The sequence below is a fragment of the Solea senegalensis genome, linkage group LG6, assembly GCF_019176455.1.
Source record: "Solea senegalensis isolate Sse05_10M linkage group LG6, IFAPA_SoseM_1, whole genome shotgun sequence".
Classification (NCBI taxonomy): Eukaryota; Metazoa; Chordata; class Actinopteri; order Pleuronectiformes; family Soleidae; genus Solea; species Solea senegalensis.
In genome coordinates, this window is record NC_058026.1 from 3634878 (window position 1) to 3657250 (window position 22373).

At 41.8% G+C, this 22373-nt stretch overlaps 1 protein-coding gene across 1 annotated transcript; it reads right to left on the reverse strand.

Moving 5' to 3' along the window:
- Positions 1-8657: 8657 nt before the first annotated feature.
- nptxrb (neuronal pentraxin receptor b) lies at positions 8658-20867 on the reverse strand. Its single transcript, XM_044028262.1, has 6 exons — positions 20734-20867; positions 19760-20653; positions 14830-15271; positions 13067-13308; positions 10307-10486; positions 8658-9630 (listed from the first exon to the last, which is right to left on the reverse strand). Exons 2-6 carry the CDS (start codon positions 20528-20530, stop codon positions 9385-9387), a joined length of 1881 nt encoding a protein of 626 aa, XP_043884197.1. The 5' UTR covers positions 20531-20653; positions 20734-20867; the 3' UTR covers positions 8658-9384.
- Positions 20868-22373: the final 1506 nt, after the last annotated feature.

A 22373-nucleotide genomic window follows, 5' to 3' on the forward strand; every position in this document is an offset into this window, starting at 1 on the left:
CACATCATCATCTTCATGACAGATGCTGAGCACTTTGTCAGACCGTCTAAAATTAACTTGTAGGTTTAAACAGATAATATAGTGTCTTCGCTCAGTACAGTATACGTGGCCTCTTCTACTTCTTCTGCTTTATGTTTTTTTAAACGGAATAATATTGAGTTATAGATTCATCAAACAGGAGACCTTTGAAAATGACATTTCCATTATTTTTTGACCTTTAAAATCCAATCAATTCATCCAATAATGAAGAAAAAAACATGCAGCCTTCACATACAATTAGCCCGTCGTGCAGCACTTTTTTAACCCACATAATAAAACCCACATAAACGATTTTAATCACACTCTGTGGAGGAGTTAGGCATAGGCCAAAGGAACAACATGATAGATTTTCGTGGCAATTCGACAAAAAGGAGGCTGAGCCAAGACTTAGCTCAGCTATAAGGATTCACTTGACTGAATTAAAAGGAACAGAATTTGATTTCTGCCTTTTGATAACCCAATTTGGAAGCATTACGGGATCACGGGAAACGTCTTGTTATCTTGTTTCCGTCCCCTGTGTGTTTGTGGTGTGGACGGATTGTTTCAGTGGCAGAAATCGCAGCGAACAGCAGCGAGTCGTGAATGATCCTCAACCCTTTAACACCGAGCGCATCGCGGACGACGCACTTTGCGTTACCGCAATAACGCGATGGTTTGTTTCCGCGTTTCTCAAAGCTGAGAAGTTGCACGTCAAAGCCAACATGTGGTTATTACGGTAATGTCACTCACGCTGTGAGAAAGTTGGAAAAATGCCTGTACATAGTTTCGATTTTGTTGGCCTGAGACAATCACCCGAACATCACAATGTTTTTTACTGTTCAAATTTAACACAAAAAAATCTGGTAGTGTTTTTTCTCAATAGAACTTTTTGTTTTTCTTCATTTTAAATAGTTAATACAGCATTTTAACAGGCAGTAAATTGTAAAATCTGGAAAACTGGGCAAAATCACTTTTTGGACATTTTGAGGGTTAGGTGTTAACGAGTTAAGCAGGGCCGGCACAAGGCTTTATAGGGCCCGACACAGTTATAGGGGCCGACACAGTTATTAATGCATGATAAATGTTGCACTATAAATTGCATTAATTATGGTTATTTTGTTTACAACAAACCAGTGTCAGGGCAGTAAAATCAAAATAGTGACCCAGTAAGTGTGCTGGTACTGAACTTGAATTAAACCAGTTTAATGATTTGGGATGTGCACTACATAACTTACTTAACCAAATAGCTGAAGCTGCACATTATTTATACATCTACATATATCTATATTTTAACTTCCCACACATCCGTGCCGCCGCTCAAGCGAACATTGAACTGTGACGTACTGTATTTTCCAAATTTCACAAATTCAATCCAATTTTACTTTACATCAGATTGTCTATACTTTGTGCTGGAAAAAAAAAAAACACTCTATATTGCACATTCTTATAACCTCTATATGTACGTTTTAACACAGAAATGGATAAAAGCAGCCTAAATGCTCTGTGTTCTAAGGCAGGGGTGTCAAACTCCTTTTTGTTCAGGGGCCACATACAGCAAAATTTGATCTCAAGGGGGCCGGACCAGTAAAAATAGCAAAATAATAGAATAATAACCTATGAACAACAAGAACTCCTTTGTTTTTTCTCCTTTGTTTTACATTTACTGAAGGATAATTTTACAAAACATGAAATTTCTTGAGAAATATAAGTGCAATTTCAACAATATCATGCCTAAATGTACTATTTACACAGCACACTGGATCTATAAAAGGTACAAACATTTAGTCACGGGTATCTGGAGTGTGAAATTTTAACAAATTCATCCTGTGGGCCGGATTGGACCCTCTGGCAGGCCGGTTCTGGCCCCCGGGCCCTAAGGGTTAAGTGTTTTTCCTCCACACACTGCTGATCAGGGGGCTCCACACAGCCGCTTAGTCCACTTATGCCTTGGGCTGTCCATTAGTGACAAAAACACACAATAACAACAACAACAACACACTGACTCACCAGTAGTATCAAATATTTCCCTCCTCATTCTCATGTTTCATCGTGGGTTTTTTTCTCCAGAGACGGCAAATCGAGGGATGTTGCTGAAAAGTCGCCCCAAAGAGGAACAACCACAATCCATTTACCCCTGAATAGAAATATGGATTTCCTCTTTCTTTCTGAAACTATTTGGCAAAAATATGCCACATATTTTTTGAATGTTACTGTAATGTTACTGAACATAATCTATCTTTAAGTGAACTACAGGATCGAGCCCTGTAAGAGCACTCTGCTGAGTCAGGGTTCATGTGTTGCCACTCTAAAAGCTATAAAAGCTCTTGTTCACAGCCAATTATAGATTTTTAGGAAAATTGTAATAAAATTATTGTTGCCTTGGACTAAATGAAACATTCAGTTGCTTGCTCTGCCTGCCCCTGTTGAAATACTCATTTTTATTATGTCTTGCCAGTTGGATTGGAACTACTTTATGACAAAATCTGATTAATTTACTGAGACATTCAGCAAATGATGTTGGAAACATTGAAGGCATTGGAGCTCATTTAAAGAATAATTGTTGGAACATGTGTATGTTACATATGAAGGATTAATCACATATTGTAGTGTTTGCAGAGCAACAACTTCGGTTAAAGAAGGTATTTTTTGTCAAACGTCAAACTCTATTCAAAGAGAGAACATGAAATACCCAGGTGAGAGAATCGGAAAGAAAAGCACCAGAGGGGCAGGTACAGTTTAGCAGAAACACGAGCGAGGCGTCGTGAACTAAAAACGCCGACAGGTGAAGAAGGGAGGGATGAAAGAGAGGTGGAGGTGGTAGAGGAGGAGGAGGAGGAGGAGGAGGAATAAACACCTTCAGGAGAGTGCTCATCGTGACGGAGGGAACTATTTTGTGATCATTGTGTGGTAAATATAGCGCAATGAAAAACGTATTCACTTGTGGATGAAGAAAGTCAAGGAAAAGCAGCAGTGAGGGTAAAAGACGACGCATGCCGCCGAGAATAAAAGGAAAGTCACACACCGTGACAGCGTTTTGGGAATGTGGAAATCGCAAAAATGAAAAGGAGCAACATTTGCTGCAAAGATTTCTGTGTATATGTGTCACACAAGGATTTTCTGAAAATGTCTGCCTGCCTCGGGGAGAAGTAATTAAGGTCTATCTATAATTTAGCAGCAGAGGAAGTAGAGTGTTGGGGAGGAGGAGGAGGAGGAGGAGGAGGAGGACGTCATGTGACTCAGCTAACAAGCTGTGACAGACGAGAGACATCAACACAGGGAAAAGGAAACTGGTGATTATCCAACTATGGTGGATTGATGACTCACCGACTGACTGATTGTTTAATTGCGCTCACAGGTTATATCAGTTTACATTCTGGATGAATGGGTTAATCGTTTTTTCTGATGCAGTATTATGACAAGTGTGTTTGCAGATTAACACATTATTAAATTCCTCTTCATCATGGATTTAAAGTGTGTTTTTAAGACATTTGACACAGAGGCCATGGGCTGATGGGTTAAATGCAGAGAAGGAAAAAGAAAACAAATTCATTTTTATTTATTTATCAATTCCCCATTTGGTTCAATTGAACAATCATCCATCCATCAGTTCACTTTTTACCACTTTATCCTCCACATGAGGGTTCACAGGGGCTGCTGGTGCCAATCCCAGCTGACACAGGGCTAAGGACGGAGGTAAACCTGGACAGTCCGTCCAGTTTAGAATGTCCAATTAATGGAAAGTGGAGAACCCAGAAAACGCTCACTCACAAACAGAGAGAACAAGCAAACTCCTGTTTTTGTTGTTTGCTGTGTGGCTCGAACAAGAAGGAAATAAATATGAACTAAATACAGGATTGGGCTGCAGCGATGAATCAATTATTAATAGATTACTAAATTAGTCAACACATCAGTTTACATACACTACACGGTTGTAATAGTTTGGGATTTTTCACTAGTTTTTATTTAATTTTCTTTTTAAAATGAGTTTTTATTCCTTTTTCAAGCCAGTTTTGTATTCGTTTTATTTTTTTTTTTGTAAATGCCTAGTTTTAGTTCAGCATTGTAAATTGCAAAATTCATATGAACCCGAAAAGGATTGTGTATGAAATGAATTTACAAAGACGAAAAAGAAGCACATTTTCGTGACAACAGTGGTTTTCATTATAACCTCGGTAAAAGTGTGTTTTTTTCAAAGGGGGTTGTGACTCCTGCTCTGAGGTCAGGATTCCACTTCCTGTTTCACAAGTTCACGAGGTTCCACCAGCAAAAAGCCAAACGGCAGAGACAGAAATCAGAGACGGACCTCCAGATTTATTACCAAAGAAAGTTCCTTTTCTCCAGGAGTTGAAAAGTAATTTAATACATACATAATAAAACATAATGTTCTCAGTCCTGCTCCTCTGAACCCACTGCCCTGCTGATTCATTTAGTCAGCTCATCACCAAGCTGTGCAAAAGCCTGTGAATGTCCTATTCATTTGAATCAGGTGTGTTGGAGTCAGGACTGAGAAACCCTGGCAACATGCAATCATGATTGCAAATGATCTGGTCTTTGGTCACACAGTTTTTCTCTCTTCTCCTTCTTCTTCTTTTACTTCAATTTATGAAACCAGGTTCCCTCAGGTGAATAAAAAAACCACAGAGCCGACACATTCTCGTCAGCAAATCTAGAGAAATACCTAGTTTCATTGCGTTTGCTTGCCCTTTATAATAAAAAGAAATGTATCGATCCACAGTCATATTTCTCCGTGATTCATCCCCCTTTTAAAAATAGATACTGGATTCAATGTCATGGCTCATTTGTGAAAGTGTGTGAGATCACATTTCGGAACCAAAGGTACACGACTTACTTACGTTACTACAGACAAATCAACAAGAGGTTATTAGGACTTTTTCTGCTCAAATATAGAGTTTGCCGCATGGTGTGCAGAACATGTCCATGTGGGAGACCGGTCTGAGGCTCATTGGTGAGTATTTGTGATCAGCAATTCAATTCTTAACCCTCAACAATGTGCAAATAAATGTAGAAAACAGCTGATTGGCGTTGCTCATCAGTAATGCTGGTGGTTTGGATCGTATGAGTGGCTTCAGTCATGGAGGAGGATTTGGGATCGAATCAAGCATCATCCTCAAAAGAAAGTCATCGGTGGAGGTTATACAGCAGATCACAGTTCAGCTGAACGCCAAGAAATGTGTGTGTGTGTGTGTGTGGGCACATCAATGGTCACGAATCAACACTTTGTCAGTTGTAATCTATGAGTAAACCATTATGTCTGCCTAAAAGATGTGGTTCTGTGATGAATAATCACCTTATTGTCTCACACCGACACACACACGGCCTCATGTTACATACTTGTAATCCAACTATTTAATCAGAGAGACAACTTTACTTTATGTTGTGGGGACCTACATATTATAAGGGAAAAAGCAAGTGAAATATTTACTTGTATTTCACTACTGTATTTACTGTATTTACTTGTGTAATAACGCCAGATCAACCTTGTTTTGGGACAGAATCGGGATGGCTAAAATCCAGTGGCGCATGCAGGCCCGGAAAATCAGGGACACAAGTTTTTCCCACAAGCGAGCTAATCATGAAGTTAGCGTACATTAACCATATCTGGACTGCCACTTGCTGAAGTGTATCAATTTCACTGGCATAAACAACTTTAGAATTATGCTTCGCCCCGTTCTCACCTTAAATGTGTCAATCGCTCCATGCATCGCCGCCACTAAATTGCATCATTTCAGTAAAAGGAACAATCTTTAGACACTTGCCGCGCGCCGCTCTTTGAAAGATGTCACATTCACCGGTTCTGGCACGTCCTTTGTGACGGTTACTGCCAAGATACAAAGGTATAAACATTAGCCATCAAGAATACATGGTGTAAAAAGAACAATGTTCCCCTTAGAATGGAACAATTTTCACCTTATAGCATCGTTCTCTTCTTCTTTGGTAGGAATGCGTCCCATTCCCTGCGTCCAGACTTGTGCCGCCACCCGTGAATTCCGATACTACAGGGCCCTGACGCGCGAGTATACCAGGGTCTTTAGAGTAGGTCTCAAGGAAATGAATGTAAGTCAATTCACTGTCCTGTGTGTGTGTGTGTGTGTGTGTGTGTCAACGCTGCAGTTGCTTAGTTGTGTCAGGTGTAATTCAATAAACCGAGCTTTAGAGAGACAGAGGGGAAGACATTGATGTTGTCATAACCACTTTATTATTTTTTATCCACCTATTTCACAATATCATAAAATCCATTAGGATGCAAATAAGGACGAGTGCAAACACTGTCAAAGCCTTCAACAACCAAAAAGCAAGAGAGGAAGTGACAGAGCGATGAAGGAGAAGACAAAGAAGAAAACATTAAAACATTTCATCTTTTTCTTGGAGGGGCAGAAAGGGGGCGTGTCAGCCCAGGCAGGCACTTTACAATTGGGTCATGATCATAACGGGCTGATGTGTTGAGGTAATAATATACAGAAGCACCGAGTGCAATTTAAACCACAGTTCACTTCACGGCACAGTGTTAACAGGGTACATGTTCAGTGTAGTTGGTGGGGAAACAAACCCTCGACCCTCACAGTGGGCAGGTTGTCCAGAGACGACTCCTATGATGTCCATTTTGCACTTGTAATGAACTGAAGGAAATCAAACCATGAAGCATTTCCCATTAGTATTTTTTGCAGAGTCCACAGATAACTGAAGAAACAATACGACATAAAAAAAAAACGTGTTAATATACAGCTAATTACAGCTGTGCCCCAATTTAGGGGCTGCATCCTTTGGAGGACGCCGCCCACAAAGGTTGATCCAAAATTAGACGGTCTGGTCTACGGAGAATTTCCCCCTCTTGCAAGCTTGGCCCATCCTTCGCTGTCACCATAGCAACAGAGCTACAGTGCGACACAGTACAGTGTCAATCTGTAGCTCTGAAGCCTGATTTTTTTCTCTTTAGTGTGGGATACGTTTGATAATTGTTGCTTTTTAAAAAAGATATGAAAGAGTGAATTCCAATTCATGCGCCACACTGGCCGGTTCTTTCAGTTACATTATATCGCCGTGATCGCTACATTCTTCTGTCAGCTTGTTTATTTGTATCCACATTTGTGCTACGTCTTTGTTTTGATGACGGATACAATATAATTGAGTTTACTGAAGAGGATGTCACGTAAATAATGAGGTCCCTTGGTCTTTTACCATGTGCACTTGCATTTAAAACCGTATTCTGATGATGATAGGGTAAATCATAGGTCAATAGGTCAAGGATTGACACTTTTTCAGCTTCATTTGAAGTCAGTCTACTAAATGGTACAGCAGGGTTCTAGCTTGCGCAAGGTAGCATATCGGCTAACGGTATTTTGACTGTATTTGTAATAATGCCAGATCAAATGGGAAAAACCTTGTTTTAGGACGGAATCAGGATGGCCAAATTACAACTTTTCAACCAACTTTTCACCTTAAGTTTTCCCCATGAGCGAGCTAATCATGCAGTTAGCATACATTAACGATATCTGGAAGGCCGGGCCGCCTGGACCGTCTGGTTACACACTATGAAGATACAAAGGTATAAATATTACCCATCAAGAATATATGGCGTAAAAAGAACAATGTTCCCCTTTGGGTACCCTTAGAATGGCCAATTTTTACCTTACATTTTCAAAAGCTCAGCACTACTCCCCCGCTTGTTCGCCATTACTGTTACGCTAAAATAAAATCCCGGCTAGAACCCTGGTACAGCCAGGACGCACTTTAAAGACAACCTTCAAAGTAAGAAGACGCCTCTGTATTGGGACATAGCTCTTTTGTTGGCTTTAATTACACTGTGCTGTCGTTCAAAATAATACTAAGCAACTTGATTCTGCATTGGTCTCCATCAATCAGTCTGTTGTTTTTTGTTTTCTCTGCAGAAGAAATCTTTAGAGACTCAACGCATTCAAAAGATCCAATATGAATATGCCTATGCTGGAAAGATGAATGACTGTAACACTATACAATTTCTTTCTAATTATGCTCAGTATTTTTCAGCAGCTATAGCTTCATGAAGTGCTTCATTGTACATGTAATTGCTTTCACTCACGTCACGGTCTTTCCACTCAGCTGCCTTCCGTCTATCGCTAAGCATTAGCTGCTTTTGAAACAGGAAATGGATAGTGTTCACTTCACGTACGTTTCAACATCCGACAACACCCAAAAGGGACACAGAATCAGTGTTGTATGTGTTTGCTTAGCTGTATTTGGTGCCTCTGCTTAACTTTTCCAAGGAGAAAACAGAAGGGTTTTGTGGTGATCTTTTAAAAAGATTGACCTCGTGCATGTGCAATGCCGTCTGTACAGGCGTCTGTGAGGATCTGAATTACCAAAAAAGACATCTGTGCATTTCAGAGTGCGGCGCGGGCAGTTTGGGGACACTTGTTTCTTTCGTGACAGCGAAGATGACCTTGGTCATGCACATACAATTACATTCCGTCTGGATTACAGTCAAGGGTACGTCACAATTTCATCAAACTTGTTCAGGTTTGTCGCAGCTTCAGTGTCTGAGTGGTACTTGGTTTTCAGAGGTCAGGTGCCGCTTTGTTAAAGTTGCGATACTGCAACCCGACTTTGCGGTGCTGTGAGTTGTGTAAGAGGCTACCGTGGGGAGACTGGCACAACATTAGCAGAGATACAATACACGATATACTGTACATTTATAAGACCACTGTTTTACCAGATCATGGTATGCAATATAGGAAACTTAAACGCACAGAGACGTTACTCAACGGGATCATATACAGATAAAAATCAACAAAACTCATCCGAGTGCTGGAATCAGCACTACCACGATACCATCCTCTAAATCAGTTTTAGCATTAAGCAGCTGGACATGAGGAAAGACAGTTTTTAATCTTTTTTTTTTTGTAAAATTAAGAAAAATGCTTAGCTATGGCATCATTAAAGGTTCTTTCATAACTGCATTCAAACCCAGCTCTTCCTGAAAAACCATGTATAGTTTACTGGCCCAACTATTGGTTATTTGATTATTTGGTGCATTTAACCAAAGCCAAGTCAATCATCTCTTGTGGAAGTCTTCCACATTTGTCGCATTCATGCCACAAGTTGATCCTCCCATGCAGCCTCCACTATGGTGATCCTGTGACTAAACTCACTGCAGAAGTAAGTGTGAACACCAACACAAAAACACAAAACAGATACACGACTCTGAACGGCCTGGGAGCCGCATCTCACTGTCCACCATAAAGGTCTCCAACCACCGCCAAATAAATATACTGTAATGTCCAATATGATATGCCTTTAAGCTCCTGAATCAACTCTTAAATCGACATTTCAAACCCGGCCATCGCGTGGCCCACTTCTCCCAGTGGCCCTTCACTGTTTCGGGCTGGGAGGATTGGATCTCTGGGCAGCGTGGCAGGGGTCCAGGGACTCCTTGGTTGCGCCACCATAAACATCTACATCATGGTCGGTCCAGGGGGCGATGTTGCCAAGTGCCGAGGAGCTGCACTCAGCCAGGGCGGCCACCTCTGCCGGCTTCAGCACCCGATCCCACAGGTTGAACTGGGAGAGCTCACCGACCAGGGACTGGGAGGCATCAAAACGTCCACCCAATGTATCCTTGGGTAGGGACAGATGGAGAACACGTAGGGTTATGCTGTGTGTCATGGTGCCACCATGGTACAGTTTGGTTTGGTACAGTATGGTACGGTTTGGATTGGTAAAGCCATGGGTCAGGCTTAACTTGACTTATTTGTCTCAACAAGACAAGCTTTGTACTGGTTCTCCAAGCGAAGGGTACCAAAAAATGGAATGGTATGGGGCTGGTTCTTTGACTGTCCTGTATCAAACCAACCATTCCACTCAATGGGAACATGGCTCAATCAATCTATCTATCTATCTATAGAAAATATCCACAATATCAATTCTTGCTGCATCATTGCAGCATGCCTCTGTTTGATTTAATCATTTATGCATGAGCAATGAGATGCAGAACGCTCTTTGGGTCATTCTTTTGACAGATTTCATAATGGTTATGTAACGACAGAGTCTCACCCATGAAAAAGAGCGGCGGTCATATCCTTAGTGTTCTCTCTCTCTCTGTCTGATCAAATGCTTTGGTGCGTTCTTTAAATAGCTCTCTCTATCTCCACTTGACCATGTAACCATCCATCCATCCATCCATCCATCAACATAATTTAGTTTGCCTCTCACCCATCCATCCAACCACCCATCCATCAACATAATTTAGTTTATCTCTCATCCATCCATACATCCATCCATACATAAATCTCACCTGTTCCTGTCCTAGTATGAGCACTCCTCCTGGTTTGATGGGATGCCAGGCAGCCAGTCCCTCACCCCTGCCCTTCATCTTCCCTCCCTGGTAAGCTTTCCACACACCGTCCCTCAGGGTCCAGCTGACACAGATGTGCTGCCACTCGTCCTGTGGTAGGGACAGAGGAAGCTGCGCCACCTACAGTTAAGAGATGAGACCGAACATGGTGGCTATGAGTGACTTCAAACTCAAGGTTAGGGTTAGGCATTGACTGATTATGGTTGAGACTAGGAATATTCATCCAGGGTTATAGGCTGTCCAAATGAAAGTCATTCAGAGTCCTGAAAAGGATAGCTGTGCAAACCTTTGTGTGTGTGCGTGCGTGTGCTTGTGTGTGTATCTCAGACAGAATGTTGACATATTGGTGGCTTATGTCAGCAAAAATAAGTCCCGTGGACAATCTCAATCTTGCACTCCTCTCTGCCACGGGCTCTATAAGCGTAAGCACTAAAAAAGGAAAGTACAATATAAAACAACAGCTGCTGCGGGGAGCTTGCCTCTGTGTCGTGCCTCATGGATTTCTCTCTGACTCTTTCATCATTTTGTCATTTTGTTTTCGGTTCTCATTCTGGAGGAAAAAAAAGTATAGGATCAAAAATAAAAGCTCTGTTTGTGCTAAATCAAAATCTAATTAAAATTTAATCTTCTTTTTTTGTGTTTGTTCTACTCTGAATTAATCAACGTCATGTTCAATAGCACCATTCGTAATCCTTCCTTTTCAAAAACAGGTGCAATCACTGTTTTTTATTCTGTTCGCCCAGTAACATTTTAATTTGGTTAATAGAGCTTGGAAAAAGAAGCACAACAAATAAACCCTAATCAACATTCAGCCTGCTCTCTGCAAATCCGTGGCTCCACATTCTCTACATGCCGTACAGAGTAATGTTTCAGTCTCACATTTGGGCAAATGGTTTTACCCTTTTACATCAATAGTACAAATGTGAGGAAGTTCACAAGTATGTGAGGCAAAATTCCACATTTACGTGACATTGGAAAACAAAATTCTTGTGTCAGTTCAACAAAAACCTGACTTTTAAAATGTCAACTTATAAACAGTCTGCAGTACTGAAACTGTACGAAACTGAATTTACCTTTTACCTACATTTTAAATTGGGTTTAAATCAAATTTAAACTTGAATTTAAGTCAAGTCAAATCCAGTACACGAAAAATAGAACAGCAACAAAAATTGTGAAATTCACATTTTTGGACTCTAGAACTATTTAAGTTCACGAATGGTAGGAAGACTCGACATGCTAACAACTCGACACGCTAACAACTAGCCACAAGCTTAACCAGAAAGCGCCTTGATGCTAACAAGCAAGTAAGTTGCCGTATCACCACCTCGTGTCGCAAAGTTACACACTCCAATTCCCCATTAGTACTTGTATACTGCGACAAGGAGAGTGGAACAACTGAACATCGTCGTCAAGCTACTACCACGGCTAAAACCATAGCTTGACTTAAGGCCCCTCCTCTATGCAAAAGATGGCGACAGACGGACAGAGCCTTTTATTCACACTTTGTTTTACTTTTTAAAAAGCAAATAGTCAAATCATTCAGGAAGGAACGACCAAGAGGAGTCTACACGGCCATTTTAAAAGTGGCTATTAGATGTGAGGAAGCTACTAGATGTGAGGAAGTTCCAAATGTGAGGAAGTTCACAAGTATGTGAGGCAAAATTCCACATTTACGTGACATTGGAAAACAAAATTCTTGTGTAAGTTCAACAAAAACCTGACTTTTAAAATGTCAACTTATAAACAGTCTGCAGTACTGAAACTGTACGAAACTGAATTTACCTTTTACCTACATTTTAAATTGGGTTTAAATCGAATTTAAACTTGAATTTAAGTCGGAGCCTTTTATTCACACTTTGTTTTACTTTTTAAAAAGCAATTAATCAAATCATTCAGGAAGGAACGACCAAGAGGAGTCTACACGGCCATTTTAAAAGTGGCTACTAGAGCTGCTTGTCCAGAAAATGGAGAGAAAATGGCAGACGCTCAGCTTCACTCGCTGGCACACTGTGGGACGGTGAAGCAAGTTGTCAAAAGTCGCAGTGGACATACATAAATGTTAAAAACACAGAGTAATAATCCCCATTAATGTGGCGACTTACACTCGGTGGTCTTACATTCCACAGTGGTGGATAAATGGGCCTTTCACTGTGAAGTCCCAAAGACAGACTTAACGTTATTAAACCAAAAACTATTTAGCCGAGTCATGCTGTGGGACTGTTTATTTCTTCTTTACGTGAGAAGAATATTTATGGTCGCCCATTTGAAGAACGAAGGAATAGCTCGAAATGGCTGTGTGGTGTTAACAGCTTCGTGGTCTAAAACGTCTACAAATGACTCCGTTCGCTCGGGTTTGTGATATCTGAATCGTACATGAAACAGTGGTAACATGCCACGAGTGTGACTGGGTGTTTCCATCATACTCAATGAAACAATAACAAGATGATATGAACTGTCATCCGTTTATTGCTCATTTTAACCCTCTAATGTCAAAAAGCCACACGGAACACAAAAATAAGGTTGTAATGATTTCCATGGCGGAGTAATTATGAGGAGACCTGCAGGGTATGAAATCTTATTTAGCACAAGAATCCCATTCATAATATATGCACTTTCATAACTGTACACTCCCTTTTTTCAGTCCTCCAGCTGCACCTCATTTGTCTAACCCACTTGCAGGAAGGACCCGAGGCCCCATACCTTGTCGTTGATGAGCAGCTCCACAGGATTGTGGACTCCCTGTAGCAGCACCAGCTCGTTAGGCTGCCCAGGCACTGAGTAGGAGAAGGGGGTTCCGATGCCTCCTTCTTTGGCCTTCAACCACAAACAGGCGGTGAAGGCGTACATCTCCGTGATCTCCTTTCTCACCAGGCCGTACATGTAGTCCGTCCGCATGGGAAAGGAGAGGACAAAGCCATCAGGGAAGGGTGGTTCTGTCAGAGCTTTGGAGACACAAACGATGGAGATGAAAAACCAGTTAGACCACAGGTGGGGGGCGGTTTGCAAGGACACTGGTATTTGCACTGTGCACACATGCCCACACAGTGCCTGTTACAGCTAATGATCAACTTTTCTAACTTGAAACCGGCGTGTGAATCTTGAGACTGTGAGGACGTGGAGACAGTTGGAGGTGTTGGGAGAATGATTTGGGAGAATCATTAGCGCTCTCGTCTTCCATTGATTTTAGATGCATTTCACAAACTAATCACTTTGAAATCCAATGTGACATTTCCAAACCATATTACCGTTTCCCCGAAAAGCTCCATCGTTGACACGAACACCTAGAATAGTGAAGATTTACATGTTCCAATCAAGTACTGCAAATTAGTTTGGGTTTCCGTTTCATTTACTTTGTGCACTTTCATTTTTTACTTTCACCTGCTATCCCTGTTTGACATTTTCCAACCTACAGAGCTCATTAACTAACTTGCAGCCTTTTCTCCACTGCTGTGATGACAAGTTTGCTCACGTTACTCATTAAAATTTCACATCAGCCCACTCTTGCTGTGCTCCCATCATGTCAGTGATGCTGTGGTCAGTGCCCTTCTCTGTACTTTAGGTCCATCCATATGTCTCTTTGTCCACCACTAGGAATGGGGAGATTTGCACTCACCATAAGGTGATCACTGTGAATTCCCATGATGAGAATAACAATAAATGGCGAAAATCGAGTGACTTGAAATTGCTGTTCATCTCGCCTACATACAGTCCTAGGGATTTATTTTGAAGTACCAAGGAGTGATGTTTCTTCTTCTTTTGTCACTTTAGTATCTGCACAAAATAATTTACTTTTAACCCTTTAACACCGAGCGCATCACACACGACGACACGTTTTAATTGTATTGTAAATATGTTTTAGACAGTTCAAAGTTGTAATTTTAAATTTTTTAAATTGTTAATACACTATAATACTATAATTACATGCAGTAATTTGTAAATAACTGCCAGATATTGGAAGTTATTCTGGAAAAAATAACTCACAGGACATTTTTCTGTCCCTTTTATGGTTAAAATAAGCGCTTGACATTTTGAGGCTCTGGTGTTAAAGGGTTAAAGGTCTAGTGGGCAAAATTTAGGAGGTTTTACTGTCAGAATTTGAATTTACTACGCATAAGCATGTTTGTAAAAGTATACAATCACTCCATAGCTATAGAATAAGCCTTTTACATGAACTTTAGGTCTTGCTTTACAACGGTCGCCATCTTCTGTGTAGACGTAGAAGCTTCGTACGCAAATAGCTCTGCTGACATAAACCTGACGCATGAATCAAGGAAGGAGGAAATGCTAATCCTAACATGCTCAGGAAGGAGATGGATTAGTGCAACGGGGCATTTGTTTGTTGCATTGTGCAGTCTCACCATTAGATGGCACTATTTCTTTCACACTGGACCTTTAAGATTCTCATTTGCCACTTTTAAATGTCAACTCTACCAACAACACAGAGAAATCACACGCAAACTCACTGTGTTCTAGCTCGGTGACGCGGTGGTTGACGGTGTCGATACCCTGATTGATCTTCTCGTGTTGACCTTGGGTCTCTTTCCTCATGGCTTGACGCTCCTTCTCCAGCATCTTTATCTTCCTCTCCAGCTCCCCCTCCAGGTCCTCCACCCTCCAGGTGCCCTTCCCGCGCCCGGGCGAAACCTTCAATGGGTGTTTGTGGGCAGGGGACGCAGGCGAGGCCGGGCGGTGGCCGGCTGGTGCTGGTGCAGGAGCTGGAGGCGAGGAGGACGCTCTGCTGGCAGATGGAGGAGGAGGAGGAGGAAGAGGAGCCTTGACAGTGTTACCAACCGGGCTCCTGCTGCCGGTGTTGCTGCTGCTGCTGCTGCTGCTGCTGCTGCTGCCGCTGCCACTTGTACTGGTGGAAGTGTCGGTGAGGTTCAGGGCAGCCGGGCCGATCTCTGCCTGCAGCCGAGAGAGAGAGAGAGAGAGCGAGACGGGGTATGACATAAGTAGGTGTTTAAAATATGAATAATTAAAGACTTCCAAAAGAGGAAGTACATGATGAGATCATAAAGGAAATGCAGTGAAAATCAGCGATAGGGTTTTTTGTTTTGTTTTTACAATAGAAGCAGTGGGAGTTGGTAAAGTAGTGAAATAAAGCTCTTTGTAGTAGCAGTAGTAAAGACAGCTGACGGGTTATCTGAACAATGTTGGTTTTCTTATTTTATTTCAGCCTCTAAAATGTTAATTTATACTCTGGTTTTCTTTGTTTCTCTACACCAGTTAACTGTGTGTATATGTATATATATACATATATATATATATATATATATATATATATATATATATATATATATATATATATATATATACTGTATATATGTACATATATATATATATATGTGCCGTATTTCACAAAATCGGATTTTTAAGAATTTGAGTATTTTTGCTCAGGTGTGTTTATATAGTTGGTGAAAATGGAAAGAAAAAAACCATGTCATCAGATTGACTATAGGTTGTACCGCGAAAACAAAGGATATAAGACACTCTATAGTAGTGCACATTCTTATAGCCTCTGTATATACGTTTTAACATAGTAATGGATAAAAGCAGCCTAAATACTCTGTGTTAAAGGGTTAATGTCCAGCCAGAGCAGGACGTCTCATCATCAGACGTGTACATATACATGATTAATAAAACTACATATATATACTGTATACTATAAAAAAATATACTATATAGCCAACTTCCTCACACTTATATTGACTGTCGATGGTTTATCACAGTTAATGCACTGTGAACAACAAAAGCTTCTCTGTGACATTTTATGGACCCAATGAATCATTTCATTGAATGAAAGTGAGGAAAATAATCAATGGTCGCAGCCCTGTAGTGCAAAAGGAAACGTTGGACATTTGTTTTCTCTGCAATTCGTTAATATGGGTTTTTTTTATTTGGCTAGATTTTTTTCCATTTGTGTTATTATTATTATTTTCCCTTTTGTGTTGATTACTTATGTTTGCTTTGTGTTACTAACAGAGAATCCAGAATCCAGGTCACAGTTTCTTAATCAGGAGTTATTGGTTGCACCTGTGTTCTCCCACAGCTGAGGGCAATCAGCGTGGCCGGGGGGTAAAAGATTCCATGCTTGGGTGATTTTTGTGCTGAATGAAAATCTGAGTTGTTTGTGTTTTGAACACTTTGAATTTTCTCCATTTGGTTTAAAGTGTTTTGTTTGTGTCTCCATTGGGTTCCTGTCTTTGTCTGATGTGGTTCACCTGTGCTCAGTTTACCTCACTTTCCTTGTGCGTATTAGTTTTAGTGCCCTCAGTCTACTTTATCAGAGCATCTGTTTGTGCTCGCCTGTGTTTTAGTGCTTCTAATTATTCCGGTAGAATTCAAAACACTTCATTATTTTTCCTCTGCCTCCACCTGACCTTTACTGCATATAAATTAAGTTTCAATAAAAACCTTGTTTTGGCCACAGTGTGCATGCATGAAAGTCTCTATTCTTCAAAACATCTCTTAACATTTTGCACAGATGTGTGGTATCATGACGATAGATTCCACCAACTTTGGTCATCCCTCGGCTTATGAAGCACCACCGTTGACATTTTTTATCTTTTAATGAAATATCTAAACCGTGATATCACATATTTATGAGCCCTGTGATTTCTCAGTTCTTCCTACGACTTAATCAAGAACTCAAATCACTTCCAAACATATTAAAAGAATGCTATCCTACAATAGTAATGTGAGGGCTATTGTTATGAGGTTATTAGGTAAAATATTCTTGTATTTTTCTTTATTAAATCAATACCCTTTGAGAGGATTGACACAGTCTATAGCACGACCCCTTCATTTCACTCCCTTTTCATTTCCATTGCCTTTCTTTGATTCACCCGCTACCTTTCTGATGTTTATTACATCTATGAATTAGGATTTTAGAAACTCAATTTCCCACATGTATTCATATTCATATGAAAATGCATGTGTGCGTCTTTCAATGCCATTAGAAGCTCTGAGAGTCTCTTTTATACATTTTTCCCCTCCCCAATGGAAAACTAAAGATCTAAAGGTTGGCTTAATTAACATCTAAGTGTGCTGGATGTTATGATGCAAATTTTGACTTTATCCGAATTTAATGAAGATAAATTACACAGATGTATTGGGCTATGGCTACTGAAGTGTGTCTTGAGCTGGTTTCCAATACAATAATTATACTGATGTTTGGTTGGAAACAAATCAGTACAGTGAAAATGACACTTATAAGTAAAGTGTATGGCCACTTAATAAACGTCTGACCTAATTAAAATGCATACTATGATATCTTTAGCACTTTATCTCACTGTTCTACAAGTTTGTGTCACTTTGTGAGGCCGCTCCGCTGACCCCACACCAAAGTCCATATAGAAAATCAGCAATTTTACACGACGGCACGCGTGAGTCGTTTATCCACTGCTTGCCTCCGTTAGTGGACTTCAAACGTGTTGTTCTGTGACTTGGGTGTTTGAAATCCTTTGTTTTGATTGTTTTCCACGCTCCAACACATACTGTACTTGCCAAACGAGGCAGCAGTAAGACGATCTCTCCATTGTACCGGGGAGCTTAAAAACGCAGATTTTCTCAATGGACTTTGGCGCGATGGAGTGAGAAGTTTTAACCTAACAGTCTCCGCTAGAAAACTCGCTCATCTGTTGGTTAATGCAGAACAACTTCTGTTTTATATAAACATACCACACACATACAGTACACATTGTTTACCCACAATGCCCTGCGTTGTAGTCTGCTTCCTGCGTTTGGTTCACTTGAGGCGAACCGAGACCAACGTTTTTAGGACTTTCCGAGCAAAAGAACTAGGGTTCGATTTAGAAGGAGCCGGCGAGAATTCACCTTTAAGCAGATCTTACTTTTGTTGAATGTGTTTTCCCTGGTGTCTCAGTTTTCAGTGTCTAATGCTGGCTCAGGCAGCGCTGTCTATAAAGTGTCAAAAATACCCTGAACTATCACTTCATATACACGATGGACTCGTCTTTGTTCGTTGTAAAATGAAACTGAAAGGACGGGGAGTAAGTACAGGAATGGAGCAGAAGCACAGTGAGAGGTGTTGTATTGATGGTTGTATAGATCAGCTCTGGCAGCGTTAGTATGATGAGCGGGAGTCGCAGGTGAGGCAGCAGTAAAGAAGGAGAGAGAGAGAGTGAGGGAGGCTGGTGTTGGAGGATGAGACGCCTGCGAGGGCGATACAGTATATAATATCAAGAGAGTTGCTGAGGCAGGACTGGATGTTGACGTGCGGGTCATAAATTCACACTGACAGAGACAAATGCTGTAACTGACTGTGTTCATGTAGTGATGCAGCTGTGTGTGTGTTTGTGTGTGTCGTCTCAATCTCAGCTCATGCATGCACACCAGGGCTAAGTATCAAACTACCCCTCCGCCACCACCACCACCAACACCACCCTCTTTCCTGTCCAGCTTCATCTTTTATTTATCGCCCTTGGATGCGGAGGTAGAGGCAAGAGGCGGCTGACACAACAGGGAGAGAGGGTGTGTGTGTGTGTGTGTGTGTGTAGGTTGAAGGGTGGTAAGAGACAGCAGGTGGAAAGATTTCCCTCGGGTCTACTGGAGGGAGCGCGCGGGGAAACGCAGAGTGCCTGTGTCACGAGTGTGAGTCGAATAAGAAGTGAGGTGGCGGCGAGAGGAGGACGTCACAGAAAGATCACGACGGTGCTATAATGGAAAATATGTGCAATAGCAAGCATCCTTTTAGAATTGTGGTGAATTTGTATTATTATCATCATTGTAAATGGAGAAAAACATGAATATTTCATGTGAGTGACTTGGAAATCCTGTCTGGCTCACCAGCATACAGTGCATGTGATTTATGTTTTTAATATGCCTTATCATGATCTTATTAGCGTATTATTTTTCCACTAAAGACAGAAAGCAACGCCTGCTGGAGTTTAAGAATCTAAAATAACAAAATACCATGAATCACATTTATTTTAGTCAGGATAATTGTGATGGGACATATATTATTGGACTTAAACAGATATAAACAGGGTTTGTGGCCCTTGAATGTAAATTGTGAATATACATGTTGGAGTCAGTATTTTCATTTGTTTGCTTAAACTAAAATGAGTATCATGGTCATTTTGTGTCCTAATAACGCCTGATTTCTTATATATTGCATATTTAAAACATCTCATTATTCTGTTTTTTGTGGCTCTTAACATTTCTATAATTTTATAATGTTCAAGTATAATTTGTTGGAGTAAAATAAGAAATTCTGAGAGTGCCAGAGTCAGGCCTGTGACTCATTCGTCATCTTTTGTCCAAATCTCCTGCTGTCAAACAAATCTGGATCACAGCAGGAACAACAGGTTTTTTTTTTTTTTTTGGTAAAAAAGTTTTGTTATCGTCCTTGGACTCGCTTGACTCACTTACCTCCAGTTTCTCAATGCGGTCCTTCAGTTCCATGATGGCCCTCGCGAGCTCCTCCACAGCCCGCGCCGTCTGCAGCTGCGCCGCGGTGGAGGAGCTCACATCATCTCCGGCCATGACGCGCCGATTCCCGCTCCAGACGCCGATGCCGCGCTCCGGGATGTTACTGTCACCCTCCAGGCCGCTCTCGCACTCGCCCAGCTTCCCCGTCAGCTCCTGGATGGTCCTCTGGTCCATGAGGATCTGGTCGTTCTGCTGCAGCACCGTCTGCCGGAGCTCCTCCGCGGTGGTGCGGAGATAATTCCAGTCTTCATCCCCGGTTCCGTACAGCGGCTCATCCGCCTGCTGCTGCTGTTGTTGCTGTTGTTGCTGCTGCTGCTGCTCCCGCCGCTGCCTCAGATCCTTGGTGTTACACTCTCCCACGGGTACAGGTGTGCAGATCAACCGGCTGAAGCTGAACTGCTTCGCGGAGCCTCCTCCCGTCTCCTCGCCGAGGTTGAGCTCGTTCAGAGTGGGCACTTCCAGTCCCATGCCGCCGAGTCCGTTCCCTCCGTCGTAGGACTCGGCGCCGTGGAGCGCGCCCAGCGGCCCGGCGTGAGCCACGGATCCGGACTCCAGCTGATCCAGAGGCTGCAGCAGCGTCTCCGATGTCAGCGTGCCGTTGTCGTCGAGAGGCGCGGCGCGTTTCCGCGGACCGACCGTGGCGATGATGCAGATGACCGCGCCGAGGAAGGCCAGAGCGCCCGCTCCAACAAGCACCACCATGAACTTCATGATGACTGCGGATGAAAAACCACCGCTACCTCGAGGTCAATACAACCTATTGTTTTTTTCCTTATTGATCCCGGAGGAGAGCAACAGAGAGCAATGGCCAACAGTCAGACACGCGGATGAAGCCTGAAAACCACAAACATGATCGTTATCTATTTATCTAATGATCCCACATTTGACCCGAGCTGAGAGAACGAGCCACTTACGCGGAGATGTTGTCGAGACGCGCTGCTGTGCTGTTGTCCTCTCTCCGTCCTGCTCTGTGTGGCACCGCGCTGTCTGACGCTCCAGAGGAGAGGAGAGGCTCCGTGTCAGTGTTGCTAAGCTGCTCTCATCCGCGCGTAACCATGGGGACCGCGCGCGGGAGAGGAGGAGCGAGTGAGCGAGCGAGCGAGCGAGGCGGTGGCCATGCGTCAGTCAGAGCAGCAGAGAGATGAGTGAGTGAGTGAGTGAGGTGGTGATGGATCAATCTGTGTGTGAGTGTGTGTGTGTGTGTGTGTGTGTGTGTGTGTTATTGTATGGGTATCTTTGTGAGGACCAAAACAACTTATATACCTAAGAAAGTGAAGACATTTTAGGCTGGTCCTCACACTCTGACACCCCCTAAAAATGGCCTTTTCAGGGTTTAGACCAGGTTTTAGGGTTAGGGTTCTGCACTGAGTTGTGATGATTAAAGGTAGGGTTGGAGATCCTGGAAAAAACTGTTTGTGCAGGCTACATTTTGAATTTCTTCAGACTTCCCTCCGAAGCCACGCCTCCAAAGCACAGGAACGAGCAACAAACACAGATTCATTCATTTTTGTGACCATGCATTAATGAATTGGTTATACAGTAAAAAGAAATGCAGACAATGATCTTCCACCCTACCTTTAAGGGTTGCGATAAGAATGCATTATGTGCATTTATAACTATCTGCCTCTGTATTAGCGTCTGTTACTATGTTCCCCTTATTTTCTACATTTTACATTTCTGTATTTTATGTTCCCTCTCTTACGATTTTTGATTCAAACCTTTTTTATGTGAGAACATTTTGTCTGGTCCAGGCCCAAAGACAGGGTCGGGACAGAGATTTTTTGGGGGTCATCAAACAAAGTTATAATTAATTTGATATGAGGTGTTGGAGATATGGCTGTAAATGAGTAGCTTACCCTGTGTACAGATTTTCTCTTGCCCTGATTTACTTGGGAATTGGGTCACAATAGTTTGCCATCTTTAAAAACTGGGTTCCCATATAGTTCTAGTTCTAGTTCTCATTTGAGGATGTTGCATATTTCAGTAAAGCGTGCTATGTCAGCATAAATGGAAAGTAGTTATCTACCTTAACAAACACTAGAATGAAACAGATAAAGATGGTTTCAGATCGATTAAGATTGAATTTAAACCCTTTAAAACTGAGCATATCGCTGATGACACGTTTGCACAAGCACACTTTGCATCACTGTGGTTTCCGCGACGTTTTGTGCTATCGGAAAAATTCCAACAGTTTTTGAAAGATGAGAAGTCAAATGTCAAAGCCAACGCGTGGTTATAACGGTAATTTAACTCACGCTGCTTCAAGAAGCCGGGTAATCTGCCTCAGAGAGGAGACAGTGGGAAGAACACCTGCACATAGTTTCCATTTTTCGCCTCTTTTGCACATTGAGAGACTCAAAACATGTTCTTGTAAATGTGTTATGCTGTTCAAATTAAACATGGAAACTCTGTTGTTCGTGATTTCAAATTGTTAAAACAGTATTTTAAATTCTACATAACTGCCAGATATTGGATGTTATTCTGGAAAAATGGGCAAAAGCACATTCTCTGCTCCTTTTATGGTTCCCATACATATGAACTCATTACTGCTCAA

Excerpts from the sequence above, each read along its gene's own strand:
- nptxrb (XM_044028262.1), bottom strand. The coding sequence starts at position 20,530 with ATGAAGTTCATGGTGGTGCTTGTTGGAGCGGGCGCTCTGGCCTTCCTC. Across the intron at positions 15,272-19,759 it reads ACCGCATTGAGAAACTGGAG|GCAGAGATCGGCCCGGCTGC; the intron begins GTAAGTGAGTCA and ends TCTCGGCTGCAG. Across the intron at positions 10,487-13,066 it reads AGCTGCTCATCAACGACAAG|GTGGCGCAGCTTCCTCTGTC; the intron begins GTATGGGGCCTC and ends TCTTAACTGTAG.